General features: G+C 37.9%; 1 protein-coding gene across 3 annotated transcripts; it reads right to left on the bottom strand.

Moving 5' to 3' along the window:
- Positions 1-18234: 18234 nt before the first annotated feature.
- Positions 18235-22188, bottom strand: LOC120085902. 3 transcript variants are annotated; one of them, XM_039042190.1, is made up of 6 exons: positions 22029-22188; positions 21796-21857; positions 21579-21683; positions 21431-21463; positions 21264-21317; positions 18235-18574 (listed from the first exon to the last, which is right to left on the bottom strand). In XM_039042190.1, the coding sequence occupies exons 1-6, from the start codon at positions 22072-22074 to the stop codon at positions 18491-18493; spliced, it is 384 nt and encodes a 127-aa protein (XP_038898118.1). In that variant the 5' UTR covers positions 22075-22188; the 3' UTR covers positions 18235-18490. The 3 variants fall into 3 exon arrangements, with proteins under 3 accessions (XP_038898118.1, XP_038898119.1, XP_038898117.1); XM_039042191.1 differs by having other exon boundaries at positions 21559-21683; positions 22029-22171; XM_039042189.1 differs by having other exon boundaries at positions 18235-21317; positions 22029-22163.
- Between the last annotated feature and the right edge of the window lie 1381 nt (positions 22189-23569).

The raw sequence follows: 23569 nt of genomic DNA, 5'->3' as shown, positions 1-23569 counted from the left end.
TCAAGAATATGAATACATTCATATTCGGAAGCTCGAAAATGATGGAAATGGTCAAAGTTGTAAAAAGTCAAAGAGTTGACTTTGACTTTGAAAAGACAAAACTTTGACCGACCTTATATTCAAATGTGATTTGAATTTCGAGAAAATGAATGCGGATTCATGCTCGGGAGGCCAAAATTAGTCAACACGGAAAAAATCATAAAAAGTCAAAATGTTGACTTTTTGGTCAAAGTTTGACTTTGACCAAATGACTGTTTTGCCCTTTGACTATAGTTAGTGGGAAAAACCAAAATTTTGTTGGATAATTCCACTAACAAAATAGTGGGCTAGATGTTGGCTTATAGTGGAGACATTAAGCCCACTAAGTGAGTGAATTCTAGATGTTGGGATTTTGTGAAGATTTTTCATGCAATTGTTGCATGCCTTTTTTCTATAAATTGGGCTCTTCAGTTAAAAGAATTTTGCCATTTTGAAAATTAGTTTTCTGATATTTGGGCTGGAAAATTACAACTTTGTGAAGAAAAGAAAAGGAAACACCCAAACCTACTAAAAAAATTTCATTCCTTATTTTCATCTCTTTTCTCTCTCTCGGTTCTTTTCATCCACCAGGTCCCACAACTCAGTTCTGAGTCCAAAGGATAGTAGGACAACTCTAGTGGTGGTCCAAAAGAGTTCGAGTCGAGATTCAACGAGGAGAAGCGGTTTTCGGGAGCTTCAAAGGTAGCATCTCTCACTTTTAATTCATTGTTTTTCCTTCATGATGCATGCTTATTTTCTTTAATTTAAGAGCAATTAGAGTGTGATTAGTCCCAATTCCACTGCGTATGTCTCGAGTTCCATCATGTGGTATCAGAGCATGCTAGAATTATTCTCAATTGCTTTTGGTGGGTGTTTTTTTCCTATCTATTCAAGTGTTCAATGAAAAGGGGACTAAAGTAGATTTATTATGATTTTGGCATTTTTTTCTCTTTAAATTTCTTGTGAAAATTTGCAATTGCTCACTTATTTATGTGCATTAATGTGTGAAAAAGGGTCTGTAAATTTGTTGGAGTTATTAGAGTTGAAATTAAGCTGTAAATTCTTGATTCCGGGAGAAGGAACAGCAGCAAATTGGAGAAAAATTGCATCACGGACTCGAATTCTGCTTCCAGACTCGACTCGCTGCCCAGACCCGACCCGGTTCGGGGAAGCTCGCACGCACGCCTACCCGCCTGGATTTGACCTGCTCATCCGCTCCGCTTCGTGCAGTCTCGCGCGTACATTCGCTCGCTTGCCCCAGACCCGCTCCGCGACCCGCGCGCCTACGCCTCCGTTGATTGCCCCAGCGTGCGTTGACAGCTGGTCCAGCCGGTCTGGACCGGTCCATTTGACCTGGTTGAGTCGGTTTGACCGATTTAGCTTAGTTTCTTGTGTTTTTGGGCCAGTTCGAGTGATTTCTGAGAGGTTTCTGATGGTTCAAAGTGTCTGAAGCCGGTTCAGGGAAGCTGGTTGCTGAATTTTGCAATAAATTAGTTATTTGTTTGTATTTAGCGCCAAAATCGGTCCACTTTAATGTTGTTTACCTATTATGCATGTGATGTATAATGTTCTTTGATTAGGTGTGCATATAGTATGCCATATAGTTTTAAAAGCCCACCATAGGAAAAGTATGTGACATGCATTTGTTATATCTTATAAGTGTTATAAAATATATACTATGCATGCTTCGTTTTAATATAAGTGTTATTATAGGATTCGGAACTCCGCGAACTCTAGAAATAGATAGGGTCTCTCAGGTCTATTTTCATTCTTGTCTTTCCAACTTTAGGAGCATAATGATTCCGATCTTTGAGGTCTGAAAATGGAGGTCACACTTACGAGAATTACTAAGTGTTAGTAAATTCTTGACCAAAGTAGCGATAACTGAGTTGCTATAGGAATAAGAGTTATTCTGGTGATAGTATCTAGTCAAGATAGTCTTGGTTCAACGGAGGAATAGTTGATCACCCCTCGGTGGAGGTTATTCTAAACCATTGAAATATCGTTGCAAAATATAATAATGAAGGGTACATTTAAGATTTTTTGCTTGATTGGATTTAACAGATTAATATTTTTACTAAAAAAGATATGTAGCAGAGTCCTTGAACAGAGCTTCGCTCGGGGATATTGACAGGGTGAACGGAGATTACACCTTTCGGCCTTATCTCTTCTTCTTCCCGGATTTTACTTTGTAGCACTCAGCTAAGCTCTTTTCATTCTTTAATCTAGCAGCACTTTGCCCAAATTGAATAGCATAACTTTTCATTGAATCCTCGGGGTATTTATAGACAAAATAGCTTTGACTCCGGCTAAGTGGTCCCCACTGTTGGTTATGGAAATTCCGAATATAGAGGGATTTTATTCCTTCTGTTATGAAATCAGACCGTCAATTGTGCACAACCATTAGCTGTACACGCGTCTGAATCTCCCACTCTTGCATTGCTCATTTGCATCACTCGATCGCAGGTTCGCATGCGACGTTTATTTTTTCAACCGCAAGCGGTTGTCTTAGAAATCAGGATCGACTATCGCATTGCATCGTTTCTTCAATGAATGTCCGTGCAATGACGTTCGATGGCCGCAATGGTGATAGAGATGCGTTGATGAGGTTCTCTCGAGCCTTGGGCGTAAGTGGTGACTTTTGTCTTCCTACAAAATAGAGTAAATTTTCGCCATATTCTCTGTCTTTTGGCATTAGTGGATTTTATTGCAAGCATTTGAAATCATTATCAAACTAAGTTAATTTACATACAATTAGTGTATACTTCCTCACTTTTGGTCGCAATATCTAGATAAGATGGCATAAATAACTTGTATTTCTACAAGTTATCACACCACTTCCCCGTGTTCGACCTCGGATCACACCGAGAAACTTGCGGTGGAATTACACTTGGTTCCATCGTAAGAAAACTTGTGACAACGCAGGGCATACTACTTGACCATCTCTAATTAACGCATAAATCGTAGTAGTATCGAATCATCATGAGCATTAAATATCATACATACCGAACTCGTGACAAGTTTATGGCATCGTTTCCGGGGAATTGGTTAATGGTTAATGTTGAATATTTTCATGTTATGTGCAGGACAGATCTCTTTGTACTGACTGTTCAATGCAAAAAGCAATCTAACGGCTTATAGTGTTGGATTAATCTTGTAATTCTAAGTGTACCCAGAGATCAAGTGTATTCTTCGCGCATACTTCATCATGGCTGAATTTATTGGTGAAGAAGTATGGCTGAAGAGAACATGGCACCTGCTGGAAACCTGAGGGGAGATTTGCCAGTGTAAGATCCTATTTTTCTTGCCACTAATCAGAACATCACTATGAGGGAATATGCAGTGCTAGATTTTTACAATTTTTCACCAGGGATTTCAAGACTAGTAGTTGAGAGGAATTCAAGCTTTGAACTAAAACGAATCATGCTGCAAATGATTCAGAATGTGGGACAATTCGGAGGATTACCGGGAGAAGACCCATATGCACATTTAACTAATTTCGCAGCATGTGTAGCGCATTCTCCCTACCTGGTATAACTCAAGAAAGCCTTAAAATGTATCTATTCTCGTACACGTGCAGGATGAAGCAAAGAGGTGGGCTCAAGCATTAGAATCGGGCGAAATTCATGGATGGGAACAGTTGGTTGATAGGTTCATGAATAGGTTCTTTCCTCAATCAGTCAACGCACAAAGGTGAAGGGAATCTTGAATTTTGAACAAAAGAACTATGAAACCTTGAGCACCGCCTGGGTGCGATTCCGACAGTTAGTAAAGAACTGTTTGCATATGAGGATCCTTGATAGTATTTTCATGGAAACCTTTTAAAATGGCCTGGACCAGTCAACACAAGCAGTTGCCGACTCCTCTGCAGAAGAAGGATTAATGAATAAGACATATACAGAAGCAAAGAATATATTGGATCGCATATTCGCGACCCTCTAATGAATGGGTTGATATTGGGTTTGAGGTAAGAGGTCTGGAGCAAGAACAAGTAGAAGAGCCAATGTGCCGCAAACACAATGAGTGCATTGGTCGAACAAATGACCATGATGACCTCACTCCTCCAGACGGTAGCTGATCAACAGAGAATCTTTCTCAGGGCACAACACAGATTAATGCGGTGAGTCACACAACCGTAATGGATTGCATGCTATGGGGAGAATAGCATCTGAGAGACGCCTGCCCATGGACTCAACAACCCGTATATTTGTTTATGATGAATCATGGGGCAACGACCTATTGGATTTTATGTCCTAAACTCGTAGATTGTAAATTAATAAACATATTCTGTTTTGTTTTTTCGATAAAGTTGTTATTGAAATTGTAATCTTGAATCCAATAAAACTAGGTCCTGAGGCTATTTAATGTAGTTTGAACTTTATTAGTGACATATAAGGTGGATCAAGTTCAAATATATAGTCAAAATGGTCTATAGTATATGAATAAGGTTGGGCGCCTTATTCTAGGGACACTATGGAATGCGAACCCACTTTGTAGTTAGTACAAACGATGTGATCCTGAATCGTTTATATAGAGATATGTGAGTGGGGGCATTCTATGTAAAGAATTTACATGAGACTGAACCATGAAATAGTCACCTTTTATGTTCTAAATGCCATTTTATGTATAAAACTAACTATTTCGTTAATTTGATGACATAGGAAACTTAATCTTAATCCTAAGCTAACTATGAACTCCTATCCACTCGGAATTATCCTCAGATCTGCATAGGTGAGGGCAACTCAATGTCGCTGGCCCAATAAGCCTCCCATTTCAGGGGTAAGATCTGGTGGATAGCTGGGAACATAAGATGCAAGACGGAATTCACTCTTACCCATTATAGGGATAGTAGATAGGTTGTCCTTTTAGTACTAAATCTAGGTCTTGAACAAGGGGCCCCACCCTCTCCTTGGCTCGAGAGGGATTCAGTTTATAGGTTGGACCTTAAACCAATTGTTCATTAGAGGATCAATGGAACTTAAGGAATAAGATGTAGTCTCGGGGGTAAAACGGTTTTTATAAACTAGCCGAGATTAGGAACAACCTATGTAGGATTAGCTTACTAATCATGGTTATATCAAATGGACACAAATATATCTATAGTGAGGGGAGTGCAACTACGTGACTCTAGTGAAATGATCCGTTAGTTAACGAATGTTGATTAGCTCCGTCTTAAGAGTTTAGCCAGCTATATCTTATATTCGTTGGAGCCCATGATCTATAGGTCCATTAGGTTCCCCTACTAGCTCATATGGAATAAACTAAGAACAGTATGATAGATAATTCGAATTGTTCGAATTAGGTAAAAAAGAGAGAAACCGACAAATATATGTGATATAGTGGTCAGGTTTTCAGTTTAGAGATATAGCTTTAATATTTAAATTTGATTTAAATATCAAAAATATGAATATGTTCATTTTCGGAAGCTCGCAAATGATGGAAAATGGTCAAAGATGTAAAAAGTCAAAGAGTTGACTTTTTTGACTTTGACAAGTCAAACTTCAACCGACCTTATATTTAAATATGATTTGAATTTCGAGAAAATATGTAGATTTCATGCTCGGGAGGTCAAAATTAGTCAACACGAAAAAAATCATAAAAAGTCAAAATGTTGACTTTTTGGTCAAAGTTAGACTTTGACCAAATGACTATTTGCCCTTTGACTATAGTTAGTGGGAAAATCCAAATTTTTGTTGAATATTCCACTAACAAAATAGTGGGCTAGGTGTTGGCTTATAGTGGAGACATTAAGCCCACTAAGATAGTGGATTATAGGTATTGGGTTTTGATGGATTTGGTTGATGCAATTGTTGCATGGCTTTTTTCTATAAATTGGGCTCTTTCAATTTAGTTTAAAAAGTTTGGCCAATTTTGAAAAATTGGTTTTCTAAAATTGGGCTAAGAAAAAAGGGGAAAACCCAAAACCAAAATTCCATATTTGTTTCCCATCTCTTTCTCTCTCTCGGTTTTTTTCACCCACTGGGTCTTACAGCCCCGTTCTCAGTCCAAAGGATAGTACGTCAACTCTAGTGGTGGTCCCTTTTTGTTCGAGCCAAGATTTGGCAAGGAAAGGCGGGTTTCAAAAGCTTCAAAAGTTGTATGCTATCCCTTTTAATTTACTATTTTTCCTCTTCAAATTGCATGCTATTTTCCTTTAATTTTGAAGCAATTAGAGTGTAATTAGGTCCTAATTCCGCTGCGTATGTCTCGAGTTCCATTATGTGGTATCAGAGCATGCTAGAATTTCGCTCAATTGCTTTTGGTGGGTGTTTTTTTCCTATCTATTCAAGTATTGAATGAAACAGGGACTAAAGTGGGTTTATTATGATTTTGGCATTTTTTCTTTTAAATTTCTTGTGGAAATTTGTAATTGTTCACTTGTTTATGAGCATTCATGTGTGAAAAAGGGTCTATAAATTTGTTGGAGTCATTAGAGTTGAAATTAGGTTGTAATTTCTTGATTCCGGGAGAGAGAACAGTAGCCAAAATGGAAGGAAAATGGCTCACAGACCCAAGATTGACCATAGACTTGAGAGAAGAGCTCCTAGACCCGACTTGCAGCCTAGATCGACCCAGTTTTGAGAAGACTCGCGCGCGCCAGCTGTTTAAGTAAATATCTGGCTCGTTCCGTCGACCCGACCCAGTTCTCCACCCAATGTTATCTCGCGTGCGTCGTTCGCTACGACTCGTGGATCCGACCTGCGCCTCCGTTGACTGCACCAACGGCCATTGACTAGCTGGTCCAGACGGTCTGGACTGGTCTGTTTGACCTGGTTGAGCCGGTTTAACCAGTTCAACTTGATTTTTGGAGTTTTTGGGCCGGTTCGAGAGTTTTTTTTGCCGGTTCAAGATGGTTCAAAGTGTTTAAGCCGATTCCGGGAAGCTGGTTGCTGAATTTTGTAATAAATTAGTTATTTGTTTGTTTTTAATGCCAAAATCGGTCCACTTTAGTGTTGTTTACCTATTATGCATGTGATGTATATTGTTGTTTGATTATACGTGCATATGGTATGCCATATAGTTTTAAAACCCCACCATAGGAAAAGCATGTTTGATTGAAGGAAGCATGTTATATATGAATGCTCTAGGGTTATAATTGTTATAATTTATTTTATAATTGTTATAAAATAACCTAGACTTCTAAAATCTATAACAAAGATAAGATGCATGCTCACTTAGGGTTAACCATCGAGCAATCCCAATTTTCATAGAAAATAGGTCGATATCTTGTAAAAACCGAAGTTACAAGAGAACTCACTCGACAAGATCTTGGCAAAAAGTTAGATAAGATGACTAAGGTTGAAGGTTTTTAAGTTGACGGTTCATGGAACACCTACTACCTGGAGATCGAAGCCAGTGTTTGAGTTAGGTTAAACTGGTTTTATGAGCATGCATGAGCGGTGTGAGGTAATAAAATTTGTTTATCACCTAGACATCGTAGGTTAAAAATCCAATATAAAAGTTATACTCGGATGAATCACCTAACTTAGGATATGTTTTAGTTAGCCGAAATGTATCACTAAGTATTTTATACCCTAACCGTCTAGAAACACTTCAGCTGGAGAGAAGTAATGTACTTTTTAGCTCAAGCGTCCCTGAAAGTTCACACCGTGAGATTCATGCTTGGCTTTGGGCTGTTCTGGGAGCGGACTCCATTCGCGAGAGTGTTTGTATGAGTCAATACCAAGGTGAATAGGGGAAGTTGTTCATAGTAAGTGGGAGAAGGAAGTGTGTCAACACATCCTATGGTCTCTTCCATTAGTCGCACCGTAAGATTCCTATAATGTGCCTACATGTCTTCCCTGGAGCGACCTTACCAATCGGGGGTTGTATTATAGGATTCGGAACACCGCGAACTCTAGAAATAGATAGGGTCTCTCAGGTCTATTTTCATTCTTGTTTTCCAACTTTGAGAGCGTAATGATTTCGATCTTTGAGGTCTAAAAATGGAGGGTCACACTTACGAGCATTACTAAGTGTTAGTAAATTCTGACCAAACTAGCGATAACTGAGTTACTATAGGAATAAAAGTTATTCTGGTGATAGTATCTAGTCAAGATAGTCTTGGTTCAACGGAGAATAGTCGATCACCCCTCGGTGGAGGTTATTCTAAATCATTGAAATATCGTTGCAAAATATAATGAAGGGTACATTATTAGATTTTTTGCTTGATTGGATTTAACAGATTAATAATTTTTTACTAAAAAAGATATGTTTTTCTTTTCAGCATGACTAGCTCCTTAGATCAACTCTTAGCTTCTGAGAAACTAAACAGCGATAATTACTCAAAATGGAAAAACAGTATGAATTCAACACTAGTAATAGATGACTTGAGATTTCTCTTTACTGAGGAATGTCCTCAGGCCCCTGCCTCAAAGAAACACAAGGTAAATATGATTTACTAGTTACTGAGACATGTTTAGTGGAGGATGATACCTCAACCTGGATATTGGATTCAGGAGCCACAACACATATTTGCTTCTCTTTTTCAGGAAACTAGTTCCTGTAAAAGGATTGAAGAGGCGAGATCACCCTCAAGGTCGGAATAGGAGAGGTTGTCTCGGCCGAAGCAGTGGGAGACTTGAAGTTTTTTTTTCAACGATAGATATATCATACTTAAAAATGTTTTGTATGCACCTCTTATGAAGAGGAATTTAATATCTATCGCTATATTATGGAACAAATGTATAAAATATCTTTTGAAGTTAAAAAGTTCATTTTCAGAAAAGGTATTCAAATTTGTTCTGCTATACTTGAAAACAACTTATATAAGTTAAGACCAACTAAAGCAAAATTTTTCTTTAATACTGGGATGTTTAGAACAGTCGAAACTTTGAATAAAAGACAAAAGGTTTCTTCTAATGCCTATCTATGGCACTTAAGACTTGTCACATAAATCTCAATAGGATTGAGAGATTGGTTAAGAATGGACTACTAAATTAGTTAAAAGACAATTCTTTATCTCCATGTGAGTCTTGTTCTTGAGGGAAAAATGACTAAGAGATCTTTTACTGGAAAAGGTCTCAGACCACAATACCCTTAGAGCTCGTACATTCGGGCCTCGGTGGACAAATGATGTCAAAACTCAAGGTGGGTATGAATATTTCATCAGTTTTATTGATGATTATTCAAGGTATGGTCATATTTACCTAATGCATCACAAGTCTGATTCTTTTGAAAAGTTCAAAGAATATAAGGCTGAGGTTGAGAACCAGTTAGGTAAAACAATTAAGACTCTACGATCAGATCGAAGTGAGGAGTACATGGACTTAAGATTCCAGGACTATATGATAGAACACGGAATCAAGTCACAACTCTCTGCACTTAATATGCCTCAGCAGAACGGTGTATCTGAAAGAAGAAACAGAACCTTGTTGGACATGGTTCGCTCAATGATGAGCTTTTGCTGAGTTACCTGATCCTTTTGGGGACATGCATTAGAGACTGCTGTCTATATTTTGAATAACGTTCCCTCTAAAAGTGTTTTAGAAACACCTTATGAGCTATGGAAAGGACGTAAAGGCAGTTTACGTCACTTTAGGATTTGGGGATGCCCGACACACGTGTTGGTGCAAAATCCTAAAAAATTGGAACATCTTCAAAACTATGCCTATTTGTAGGTTATCCAAAAGAAACAAAAGGTGGTCTATTTTATGATCCTCAAGAATAAGGTATTTGTATCGACAAATGCCCAGCACACGTGTTGGTCAAAATCCTAAAAAATTGGAACGTCGTTCAAAACTATGCCTATTTGTAGGTTATCCAAAAGAAACAAAGGTAGTCTATTTTATGATCCTCAAGAGAATAAGGTATTTGTATCGACAAATGCCACATTCTTAGAGGAAGACCACATAAGAAGTCATCAACCTCGCAGTAGACTAGTATTGAATGAAATTTCCAAAGACGCGATAGATAGAGCTAGTTCATCTAGTAAAGTAGTAGATAAAACTAGTACATCTGGTCAGTCACATCCTTCTCAAGAGTTGAGAATGCCTCGACGTAGTGAGAGGGTTGTTCATCATCCTAACTGTTACTTAGGTTTAACAGAAACACAAGTCGTCATACCTGATGACGGCATAGAGGATCCATCGACCTATAAACAGGCGATAAAAGATGTAGACTGTGATCAGTGGGTCAAAGCCATGGACCACGAAATGGAGTCTATGTACTTCAATTCTGTCTGAAAACTTGTAGATCAACCAAATTATGTAAAACCAATTAGTTGAAAGTGGATCTACAAGAGAAAACGAGACCAAGCCAGTAAAGTACAGACTTTTAAGGCTCGACTTGTGGCAAAGGGTTATACCCAGAGAGAGGAAGTGGACTATGAAGAAACTTATTGCAAGCATTTGAAATTATTATCAAACTAAGTTAATTTTCATACAATTGGCGCATAATTCCTCACTTTTGGCCGCAATATCTAGATAAGGTGGCATAAATAACTTGTAAATCTACAAGTTATCAGTACCCATAGCTTTCTGTAAACTAGGCTAAAACTTTGATGTAAATCTGGAGTCCCGATTTGATACTATTGAAACTGGAGCTCCAAACCGACTCACAACTTGATCAACATACAGCTTAGCAAATTGGTCCAGGGTATAAGTAACTTTAACCGGTAAAAACTTAGCTGTTTTTGTCAATCTATCCACAATTACCCATATACCATCATAGCTTGCTGGTGCCTTAGGTAATCCAAATAGGAAATCCATCATAATATGCTCCCATTTCCACTCTGGTACTGGGAGTGGATTAAGTAATCCTGCTGGCCTCTGTCTATCTGGTTTAACTCGTTGACATATTAGACATCTGTCAACATACTCCGCTATTTCTCTTTTCATACCAGGCCACCAGTACGATCTCTTTAGTGTTCTGTACATCTTCGTACTTCCTGGATGCATAACATAGGCCGAACTATGTGCTTCCTCAAGAATAGCTTGTTTAAGTGTTAAGTCCTTAGGTACGTTTATCCTACCTTCTTTTAATAGCACTTTGTCAACTCTTAATTGGTAGTCCGTCCTCAATCCTTTATCTACTTCTTCAGCCAACTTCTGAAGATCAGAATCCTTTAATTGTTCACGTAGAATATCTTCTACGAGCGTAGGACGTACTTGAAATGAAGCTAATAAACCTCCCTTTTGACCAATTGATAATGTTGCCTTAGCATTATACAACTCATGAATTAGTGTACCCTTCACTGAATTGATACTAATTTTAGTTGATCTAGTTTTTCGTCTTAGGGCATCAGTTACTACATTTGCTTTACCCGGGTGATAGTCAATGGTACAATCATAGTCTTTGATCAACTCGAGCCATCTTCTCTGTCTCCAGTTTAGTTCCTTTTGATCAAAGATATGCTTTAGACTTTTATGATCCGTGAATATATGACAACCCTTACCAAACAGGTAATGCCTCCAAAACTTTAGAGCTAACACAACTACTGCAAACTCTAAATCATGTGTAGGGTAAGTTACGTTCATGCTTCTTTAATTGTCAACAAGCATAAGCTACTACCTTTCCCTTCTGCATCGTCGGGATGCATCACAATAGACTTCAAACTTCTTACCTGGTGTAGGTAGAGTTAATACTGGTGCTGTCACTAACCTCTGTTTCAGCACTTGAAAACTATGCTCGCATTCTGGCGACTACTCAAACTTCGCATGTTTTCTGGTCAGGTTTGTCAACGGCAGGGCTATCTTAGAAAAACCTTCCACGAATCTTCTGTAATAACCTGCTAAGCCCAGAAAACTGCGTACTTCGGTTACATTAAGGGGTCATTCCCAGTCGACTATTGCTTTTATCTTTTGGGAATTAACGCTTACTCCGTCAGCTGAACCTATATGCCCAAGGAATACGACTTGATTTAACCAAAAATCGCACTTACTAAATTTGGCATATAACTTCTTTTCCTTTAGCATCTGCAACACCATCCTCATATATTCTTTGTGCTTCTTTGAACTACTAGAATACACTAGTATATCATCTATGCAAACTATCACAAACTGATCCAGATAAGGATGAAATATCCTATTCATCAAGTCCATAAATACCACAGGAGCATTTGTCAAACCAAACAGCATTACTAGGAACTCATAATGTCCATATCTAGTTCTGAATGCAGTCTTTGGAACATCTGTGCCTTTCACCTTTAACTGGTGATAGCCTGATCTCAAATCTATCTTAGAGAATATTGTGACCTCTTTTAACTGATCGAAGAGATCATCTATACGAGGAAATGGATACTTATTCTTAATGGTCACCTTGTTCAACTGTTTATAGTCTATGCATAATCTAAGAGTACCGTCTTCTTCTTAACAAACAAGACTAGCGCTCCCCAAGGTGACACACTAGGTCTAATGTACCCCTTATCTACAAGTTCCTGTAACTGAACTTTTAGTTCCCTCAGTTCTGTTGGTGCCATCCTATATGGTGCCTGGGATATAGGTGTTGTACCCGGAACTAATTCAATAGTAAACTCTATTTCCCTATCAGGTGGTAAGCCTGATAATTCTTCAGGGAACACATCTAAGAAGTTTTGTACCACAGGTACATCTTTAGGTCTTAGTTTCTTATCCTGTGGAACGGCTACATAGGCTAAATAGGCTTTGCATCCTTTACTCAATAGCTTCTTAGCCTTTATTACTGATATTAAGCTTCCTAGAAGTATTCTTTTACTTCCTACCAAGGTTATCTCTTTTTCTCCTGATTTCCTAAACATTATTTCTCTTCTAAAGCAATCCATAGTGGCATAGTGTTTACTTAGGAAATCCATACCTAAGATAACATCAAACTATAGTAATTCTAATGGAATCAAGTCAACCCAAATACTCTGATTTCCAAGAATTATTTCACAATTCCTATAATATTCACGTACCACTAGAGTATCTCCTACAGGCATAGAGATAAAAAAATCCTCGTTCATACGCTCAAGCACTCTATCTATATGTAATGCACACATGCTAGATATGAATGAGTGCGTAGCACCAGGATCAAATAATGCATAAGCGGATTGATTACATAGAGTTATCGTACTAGTTACGACATCTGGAGCTTCTTCTGCTTCCTAGTGTGTCATAGCGTATACTCTACCCTGTTGCTGTTGTTACTGTTGCTATTACCCCTTTTTGCTTTGTTATACCGGATCCTTCACCTCTAGTTCAAGTTGCATTAGGTTGGTTTATAGTCTAGGTAACTTCTCTTTGCTCATTTTGTGATCCATGACCTAGCTAAGGACAATCTCTCCTGAAATGCCCCGCTTGTCCGCACTGGAAACACACATTCCTATTACTATAACATACTCCTATATGAGGCCTACCACAGTTTATACAAAGTGGTTTCCTTCCTGTACTAGCTACTGACTCACTAGCACAACCTGATACTGATCTACCACTCGGTCTAGCTGTAGGTCTTGATTTCTTTCGACTCGAGCTTTGTTGGCTCGTGCCTCCAAAACTCCTCATACCCGATTGTCCAGAGAACAGGGGTCTAAATCTCTTACTTCTCGTTTCTCCAGGTGTCCTAAACTGTCCTTCACCTGGTTGGAGTACATCTTCCCTCGCTACACTCTGCTCTACTCGGATAGCGGTCTCAACTAACTGAGTGAAATTCACCCAATTGGATGTAGAGGTAACGGGTGTACATATCTTTCTTCTCAGACCATTTTCAAATCTTCTACACCACTATTTCTCTTTCGCGATAAGCGGAAGGGCATACTGAGATAACTCAGTAAATATTTGTTCATACTCAGCAACCGTTATCATTCCCTGAGTTAGCCTAAGGAATTCCTCCCTCTTCGCTTCCTTAAATGACCTAGGGTAGTATTTATCCTCAAATACTTGTCTGAACTCAGACCAAGTCATAATTTCCGAACCACTCCTTCTAGTCTCTACCACTTTCCACCACTTCTCAGCCCCTTTCTGCAGCGAGAATGCTGCTAACTCGACCTTACGATCTTCAGGGCATCTCATAACCTTAAAACATTTCTCAATCAAATCCAACCAGATCTCAGTATCTACTGGATCCGTGGCTCCATCGAACGTCGTGGCACCTAAAGCTTTCAGCCTCTCGACGCTGAATTTCTTCTTCTTCTTCTTCTTCTTCTTCTTCTTCTTCTTCTTCTCGACTCGTTTGCAGAAGTCGCTTCCTACTCTACTAAGTCTCTAACTCTTTTCCTCTTTGGATCTAGGTCCCGTCTAACTCCAGGATCTCCGCTGGTAGGATCAACATTCCTCTCCTCAGTCTGCTTGCTCCGCTAGCCACTTCTTCTTAGCATCCTTGCCTAGTTATTAAGTACACATGTTAGAGACTTATCTATAGGACTTAGTCTAATGCATGACTCTCTCTTTCACCCAAAACCTTATGCTCTTAATACTAAGCTAGCTCAAACCTTTCCCAAGTTTACGTATACCTTTGCTCTGATACCAAGCTATCACACCCCGTCCAAACTAACCTCTAAGCCTGAGAAAGGGCGTGACTGCAACAGTTATCAACGCTTTGGCTGACACCTACTGCCTAATAACTCTTGTGGAATAACTCTGATACCAAAATATAACTTATATGCAGCGGAATATCCTTAGGCCAAAATTTATTAGGTGAGAAGCATAACATATTTAGAGTCATTACAACACTAGATTTATAAGTCCCAAAACCCAAAACCCTAGTCCTTATATGAACAACAGTAACATGTGTACAATATTTACAGTAATCACCTAGACAGACGGGTTACAAATCTCTTTATCCTTTAGTGGCAGAGCAGATGCAGAGCTATCTTCAAAGGATTTGACCGCTACCTGGGGGTGGGGGGGGAGAAGGAAAACATTTGAAAACGGGGTGAGCTTGCGCCCAATGAGTGACTTAAGAAAGATAATTAATTCTCATGAAAAATCTCAATAAAGAGTTTAAACTGAAATATAAGCTTCTACAGTACTTGTACTGCAATGTAAACATTTTCCAAGCATAAAGCATATAAAGCTTTTTAATCATAAAACAATAAAACTATTTCTCAGTTGAGAATAACCTTACTGTGTAAAAACAATCCCAACACCAACTACTAGTCAAGAGAGAACCCTTTTGTTCAATCTCTGACTCTAACTACCTACGTGCACGTGGCCATACTAAGTACCGTCATACCTTAGGTACTTCTACTCAGATACCTTCTCAAATGTCCTTCAGTATCGAGCTACTAGGATACCTTCTCAAATGTCCTTCAGTATTCGATTGGTTTGGTACCTTCTCAAAAGTCCTTCAGTACCAATAGATACCTTCTCAAATGTCCTTCAGTATCTAGTTGGGCGGATACCTTCTCAAACGTCCTTCGGTATCGCATTTTAAGTAAAACTAGTCATAAATGACTTTCTCTTTAAAGCATGTAAAATATAACACCTATAAAACATAGCTTTAAAGGTACTAACGCATACTGAGCATATTTAACGCATATAAATAGCTTTTCAACAATTTCTCACACATGCATGCGTTTAAAACATAACTCGTGGTTTGCTTGGAAATCGCTTTGTAAAACTAGCTTGAGAATAATCTTCTTTAAAACATGTTTTCTATAACACGTTGTAATCAAACATTTTAAGCAAATGTTTTAGTCAGAAAATTTTAGCCACTCACCTTGATTGCTTAAGAGCTTTTCTCTCTAGTAGCTCCCTTTTCTACCTCGGGCTTTCTTTTCACCCCTAGAATCCAGTTTCAACTTACAGCTTAGATTACTCATAGTTATGAACTTTATTTTGAGATACTTTCTTCTACAAACATATTCTAAAATGTCTCAAAAAATTACCCTAAAATTTGAGTTCAGAAATTCTCGTGGTTTGGCCGGAATCACAGAATCTTCAAGATTGGCCCAAACTGATCCGACAGCCTGACCATTCTGTCTTCTTTTCAGTTTCCAGCCTGATCCCTTTAAGATTTTCCTCCGACAGCCCTACCCTGTAAACTAGACTTTTAGAGCTTTTAGATGGCTTTAGAATCACTCCAAACGCACGAGTAGATTGGGAGAACTCTTCATCCCAAGTTGATGTGTCCTCTTCAGACTTCACTGTCCAACGCGTCGTCTTTGAAATTCTATGACTAACGCATGGATTTGGCTCCAACGCAAGGTTTACTCCACTCTTCCACTCTTTTTACAGTATTTCTGAGTTGTGATATAAAAATGAAGTCTCTTGGCTCTATTTATAGGCATCCAAACATTCTCCGGAGTTGACACCACCTACTTGGCTGCATGGCCAAGTGTCTCCTCCTCACCTCATCAACACAATCTTGCATCAGCTCGAACCAAGGTGCCCTCTTCTCATGTGTCTACCTCAATTGCTTAACCCTTAAGGCTTCCTCCCAAGAAGACACATGGTTTTGCTGACGTTTTCTTTGTGATCTCATCCTTTGTATGTGTCCAACTCTTGGATGTTCAATACATAATCCACACTTAAAGCATAGCCTATCATCAACACATAGCAAGCCAATTACAATTCAACTTAGCCATCGCAAGGAGCTAATCATCACCAACGCATAGGGTGACCGTCCATCCTCGACGCATGACTCACTAGGTAGCATTGCACGACTTGCTTGGCATGGGCGCATGGTGTTGGCCACCAACGCATAGGCGTGCTACATAGGCTGGCCGCTCGACGCATGGGCGTGCTTGGCCGCTTGATGCATGGGCGTGTGGCGTGTGCTGGCCATCGCTTGCTTGCTCGGCCACATGGGTGTGCTTGGCCGCATCGGCTGCATGTCAGGGCACCTCAACGTACGGCATGGCTGCTAGGCAGGGCGCTCAACGCATGGGCGTGACCACTCGACAGTGCGCTTAACACACAGGTGTGTCTGCTCGACGCATTGGCAGGGCGTCCGACCGAGGCTGCTCGACGCATGGCATGGGTGCCGGCCGAGGTTGCTCGACGCATGGCATGGGTGCTGGCCCCCAGTGCTTGCTCGACACATGGGTTATCTTTCCATGCATGCCTCGCCTATCCGTGTGCCTTCCAACGCGTCACCTCCATCTTCCTTCCTTCAGCCGCATGCCATTATCAACACACCTTTCCAATGCATCAACACCTAATTTCCAAACTTAGGTACATATTTGGAAAGTCATAGATAAAGTCAAATGTAGAAAAACTTTTGTGGTTGCCAATACCACATCACCATTAGCAAGCTGAAGATTATCTTCAAGAAGATTCATGATGTCAAAAATCTCATTGCGATCTGGCGGTACATATTTGGAAACCAATTCAAGTATGACACTGGGCCCATTCATTAAATTTTTTGATCCTGTAAGTATATCATTTTGTTTCAACTAAGTATAATAGATATTCTATCGCGAAAATTCTCGGCACTTACATATTATACAATGAATGTATAAGAACCATTCAATGGAGAGATTAGCTTAGAGAATCTAAAACAACACAATAAGTACAATCCTAAAGTTATTGTCCCTATCACGTACTACAAAACTTCTCTTGAACTGTGACTTTCTGCAAAGACAAATTAACAGCTAAAGAAGGGCCGTCATAAAGTGAAATAAGAAGAATACACAAGAACATCCCAAAAGTTTTGATTATCCACTACGTCATTACCAACATCCGAACTACGGAAAACTATGGCCAACAAGATCAAAACTATATGGGAAAAAGTTAATGTTTTGAACACCCCTTAGAAAAAGAAAATGGGCTCGGAACAATCTTGTACTACAGATTGATACATTTGTTGGTAAATGTATGTTATTTATAAAAGTAATTATGAATAAAGTTCAATATTTTGGATGACAAGAGTTATAATCCAATAGAGTAAACAGTAAGGCGTGCAAACGCGTGAAGAAAAGCCATAAAGGAAAGCCAAAAAATAAACTTTTTAACCCGCAATGACGTAACATAATCTTAGAAGTCATTTTAACAAAATATCACTTACTCTATAATAAAAAAAAATCATGAAAGTCTTACACAAATTTAAAATTTTACTATCCATTCTCTCAATAGCCAAACAAGCTAAAAAACCGAAGACTGGAAAATAAAGCTATACACAAAAGCAAACTTGTGAATTAACATGTATATCATAAGATGTTGTAAGGCACATTCATGCATTTTAAGGGAGAAAAATAACAAATAATATGTAGAGAATGATATCCATTGACTCTTAAAATGATTGCACATAACAACAAATACAAAAGCACATGTAACTAAAAGGACACTAGGAATTAATGCCATCAGTTATACACGAAGCATATCTAGATACAAGTATTTATAAGATCATTTTTTTACCACTCAATCCTTACAAAGGTTTTCAGAAAAAGAATTTGAATGAACAAACTAAATCAAGCTAGTGAAATTTTGAAAAGCAGAATCCTAATTCAAGCTAAATGATTAATTTGAATAGGAGTAATACAATACCTGTCCACACAATCCAGTGATGGTAGTCCATAACCACCACTAACAACAGGACTAGTGACACCCCTATTTTGCAAGCTCTACAGAAAATTACTCTAATTCAAAAGAACAAGATTGTGCTCATAATTATAAAAAGGCAGAATGACCAACGTCCACAAGGAAGTGTTAAACCTAGCTACCTGCCAAACACACTTCAACAGTTAATAGCTAGTGTATTGGATTTGTAAATATGAACAATATTCAGATTGTACCAGATGCATGAATAGATTAAAGTAACTAATATCACAATTCTAAGAAAGAAGTCACAAGCATAAGCGATAAGTATTATACACGACAAGAGGATTGAAGGAAAAAGAGAAAAAGACCTAGTGACCAACGTCCACAAGGAAGTATTAAACCTAGCAACCTCCCAAACACACTTGAACAGTTAATAACTATTGCAATAGACATGAAAACATGCAACAGATTGTACGATATGCCTGAATCATGAGATTAAAGTAACTACATCACCATCTAAGAAAGAAGTGACAAACATAAGTGATAAGGTATTGAATATACAAAGAGAGGACTGAAGGAAAAAGAAAAAAAGGTAAAATTTTAAATTGGGAGGGGGGAATTCACAGGCCAAAAACAAAACCAGATGGTAGTAGTATGAACGATCTGATGCTTGAGCTGTGGCAGAAGTAAACAGAAGCTAACCTCAAGGACTGCATTATACATTTTTTATCGTTGACATACCTCTGGTGCTCCTTAATATTCAGTTCCAAATGTTTTTATAGAAATAGAAGCCCAGCAGGAAAATAAATCCTCAACTTTCTACTTAACCTCGTTAATATCTCCTTAAATTGAAAAACTTTGTTGTTAAACTGGCTGTGGGAATTGCTGCAATTTTTTGCTGATTTCCGTAAACTATCTTCCTTTACAAAATCCAGTAAGCACTTGTGATTGGCTGTTTGTAAGGCAAAATGAAGCTTCACAGACCTCAATTTCACAATGTCTCTACCCAAATTCATCAACAGATCACAATGATATCTTTATATTCATGAACTCGGTTCCATCAATGAAATGGAAAGCCAAAAAACAAAAATTCAGCAAAGTTCAAAATTCCATCAATCCAAACAAATATCACAATAAACCACAAAATCTAGAGAAAGAAGTGATTTCAAAAGCCAACAAATACAAGTAGTTAACATAAGAAATGAGAACTCTTAACAACCATATGTCAAATAAGAAAGTAGAACTCTAAAGATTAATTTCGAGAATCGTGTCCTTAGAGTTAGACTCTTTCTATAAGTACTTCAAGAAAAGCAGTTTTTACTATTCTACAGATCATGTCAAACTCAAAATATGTCTATTAAGTTGAATAAGTCTACAACCATCTATCAAATAAAGCTTTACGATACAAAACACAAAATGAATAGCACACTTAACAAGAAAAAAACAAGCTAACAATGAATAAAATACCTAACAAATGGAAACATATCACAAATCATCCACCATTTGAATCGCATAAAGAAAGATGACAAGCTACGGGGTTTCAAGTACTTGCCTCAGTGGTAGACCAACTAATGACCAAGGAGGTAACAAGTATATATCTCCTCACTTACCACAATCAAGCACTAATCAATTTATGATAAATTAAAATGACAATATAAACACTATTTTATGGTTAATTGAAATGGGGAAAAAAACAAAAGGGATTCGACTTTAGGGAAATTCTATAAGATGCCCCAAGTCATATACAATCTTGGTACAACTGTAAAGGAAGTAAAGAAGAAAGAACAGAAAGAACCTAGGGAACATTACCATATCTTAACATGTAACTAACTTTACATTACCATTACCAAGTCCTGTACAAACTCAAAAGGGAGTGTATATTGTTACCAGGCATCCATGAAATGTAAACTTGAAAAAAAAAAATTGAATAAATTTTGTTAAGTATATATTGATTCACTCTGTCCTGCTACAAAAAAAATATATATATTATAAGTGATAAGTTACCATACTACAAACTTAATGAGAAAATGGCTTGTCGATGTAAACATTAAGTTAAGTATATATCATAATGCTAAAAGTAATTGAGTGGCTATTAAATACAAGACGGTTATGTAAGCCGAGGTTGCAATAAAATTTTTTCTTAATCTGCATAGTTGTCAATTCATAGAGTAGAATCCATAACAAGAGGTCCACAATAAAAGGTACCACAAACTTTCAAAATGAGCAATGTTTAGTCAAAATGCACAAAAAATAGGATATGTACCCAAGAACATTTTGAAGAATCAGGCACCCATTGTATAAAAATTTAAGGAAAATTGTCTAGTCTCTTTCCGATGTTTGTAGGCTCAACCTAATAACTAAAAGAAAAGACAATAGTAACTGAATTCATTTTGACAAAATACATGAATATAAACAAAAAAATTACGAAATGTATAAAAAAAAGAACAGACAACTAATTTTATGAAACTAATTTTATGAAACAGGGCCTTATTCAAATGATAATAATAAAAAAAAAAACTTTAGCGATTGCAAATACATTGTACACACAGTTAGTGTGCAGTAAGACGAATACGTTGGCTTTTCTATGAATTAGTTTTTGAAACGATGATTTATCAAGCAAGGACCAATTGTCTAATTTATATTAGGTAGTGACATCCTACATAGGCTTTGAAGGGGAGGAGAAAATTGGCTTGTATAAAAACTAAAATTCCATTTTTAGCAAGTGTATACATAAACTTGCATCCCACCACAACTCTTTCTTATTTTGATTTGCTCAAAATGAAGCTAGTGTAAACATAAACCATAATTAGTTTCACCCAAAGAGCATAATTTCAAATCACACTTTGCCTCAAGTGTCATTAAACCACTTACCCAAATGTGCGTTTGATCCAAAAAACATCCAAGATTCCACTCAAAGACTTCCTCCTAAACACAAGGCAACATTAGAGAATTAACCCAAATTTTCCAACAATAAAAAAGCATTCCAATGGAATTCAAAACCTTAAGAACTTACTAAAATCCACCAAAACGGACTTTACCTCTGCTGAATAGCAGCTTCGACACCTTCCAAACTTCAAATCCAACCCCGAAAAACAAAATTAAACCAATTATTAGGCCAAAACATCAATGGCTGAACAAGACCTTCAAGAAAAATCACAAAACTTACCAAAATAAACTAATCCTTACATAACTCCAACATTCTAACGAAATCCATAGGAACCACGGAGATTCGTCGATGGCAGCGCACAGTGGCAGAACTTGCATGCCCAAAACCCGAACAGACGCGTGATACTATATTTATATATATTTAACTTCTAAAATCAACCAATCATATACAATTGGCGTATTTAATTTATATACAATTGGCGTATTTAATTTTTAAAGAAGGTGAGCTAAGCATTACCTTATCACAAAACAACTCCAGCTGAGTCCTTCTCCAGCTCACCACATATAAGAAAACAAAATCTGTTAAAAGGAGGTTAACAACTGAAAATAAGTAAGTACTCTTTACCTTGTAAATCTCTTATAAAAATGTTAAGAGAGGAGAAAAAATAGTGAGCGAGTTCATTTTGTGAAGAATTTTGTAAAACTATGGAAACATCTTAAAATCACTTGAATAAAGAAAGAAACCCATACCTTTGAAAGTGTATGTAGGTCTATTAGACCAAATCACTATAACCATTAAGTTGATCTTTTTCTTCTCTTTACATTTCTTATACTACACGTTAAAGATTTTTATCTTCTTCTTTTATTTCATCAAAATACCCCAAGAACACATAAGAGAGAAAGAAGAACGAGAGAGTTAGATCTCAGAGAAAGAGAATAAAGTCTGAAATAATTGAATATATGAGGTAAGTGTGATTTTTTACCCTTGAGAGTAGTTCAGCTACGTGGCTTAATTTGCTTCACACATGGCACCTATCATGTGAAACCCGGATCTCCATTTCCTACTTAAGTAAGTGATTAAGGGGTTAATTAGGAGAAAGTTAAATCCTATGTTATGTAAATAATCTAATAATTTTACAATTTTCATAATAACTGTAATAATTGTCACCTTCTGTGGATCAACAATTAGTAAGAGTGAATGTAAACTATAATGGGTAGGTATTATAGTTACGATAACCATATTTGATTTTGGAGTACGAGTAGAGAGGACTCTAAAAGGATAAAAAGAAGAGAAAACCTTGAAGACTTAAATCCTGAATAGTGAAGAAAGGATTGAAAAACTGAGGAAAATATAGAAAATTATTTGGGAAAATTCGTGTGGAAGTTGCACGGAGATACCATATTCACAGTAGTTAACGAGATTGGAAAGAATGAGAGTGAAGAGAGCAACACCAGCGAGAGTGAGGCAGCGAGAGAATGGGAAGAGAGCGAGATTGATTTGAGCGAGAGAATGGGAGAGAGCGAGATTTATTTGAGCGAGAGAATGGAAAGAGAGCGAGAGTTTGAGTAAGAAAGTTGAAGAGAGCGAGAAGTGGGAGAGAGCGAGATTGTGAGCGAGAAAGTGGGAGAGAGCGAGACCAGCAAGAAAGTGGGAGAGAGCGAGAGTAGCCTGAACGCCTCATTCGAACGTCACGCCCACGCGATCGAAGGAAACCGCCTGTGCATCGAACGGTCGGGCATTTATGTGTTGAATTTGGCCATGATCTTATAGATTATGCATTGAAAACTCTAAATTGAATACAAACAAAGCTTGAAGACGTAAGGGCAAACGTCAATTAAAATTTAGGTGTCCGATTAAGAGAAATTCTTAAATCCTAAGAAATTGTGTTGGATGTGTTTGGGAAGAACACATTGAACCAAGGTGAAGTCAGCTTACGTTGATAAAGGGAGGATTAAACATTTGGCCATGCAGCCAAGTAGATGATGTCAACACCATAGGAGGTTTGGACGCCTATAAATAGAGCCTTTGGGATTTCATTTTCAAATCACACTTCATAAAATTCGTAAAAGAGGGGGAGAGTAGAGTGCATTGGACAGTGAGGGTGGAGGAGAATGCATCAACTTGAGACGAAGAGATCTCCCAATCTACTCGAGAGTTTGATGTAATTTCAAAGCCATTTGAAAGACAAGAGAGTCTAATTTTCATGGTGAGGCTGTCGGAGAAGAAGCTCTAAGGAATTTGGCTGGAGAATGAGAAAAAAATAGAGGGGTCGAGCTATCGGGAAGCTGAG

The sequence above is a fragment of the Benincasa hispida genome, chromosome 9 (assembly GCF_009727055.1).
Source record: "Benincasa hispida cultivar B227 chromosome 9, ASM972705v1, whole genome shotgun sequence".
Taxonomy (NCBI): Eukaryota; Viridiplantae; Streptophyta; class Magnoliopsida; order Cucurbitales; family Cucurbitaceae; genus Benincasa; species Benincasa hispida.
The sequence above is the reverse complement of the archived record's forward strand: the minus strand, read 5'-3'. Positions and strand labels throughout refer to the sequence as shown.

Excerpts from the sequence above, each read along its gene's own strand:
- LOC120085902 (XM_039042189.1), bottom strand. The coding sequence starts at position 22,074 with ATGGTTATAGTGATTTGGTCTAATAGACCTACATACACTTTCAAAG. Across the intron at positions 21,464-21,578 it reads CGTTAGAATGTTGGAGTTAT|TTTGGAAGGTGTCGAAGCTG; the intron begins GTAAGGATTAGT and ends TTGGATTTGAAG. Across the intron at positions 21,318-21,430 it reads GAAGCTGCTATTCAGCAGAG|GAGGAAGTCTTTGAGTGGAA; the intron begins GTAAAGTCCGTT and ends CCTTGTGTTTAG.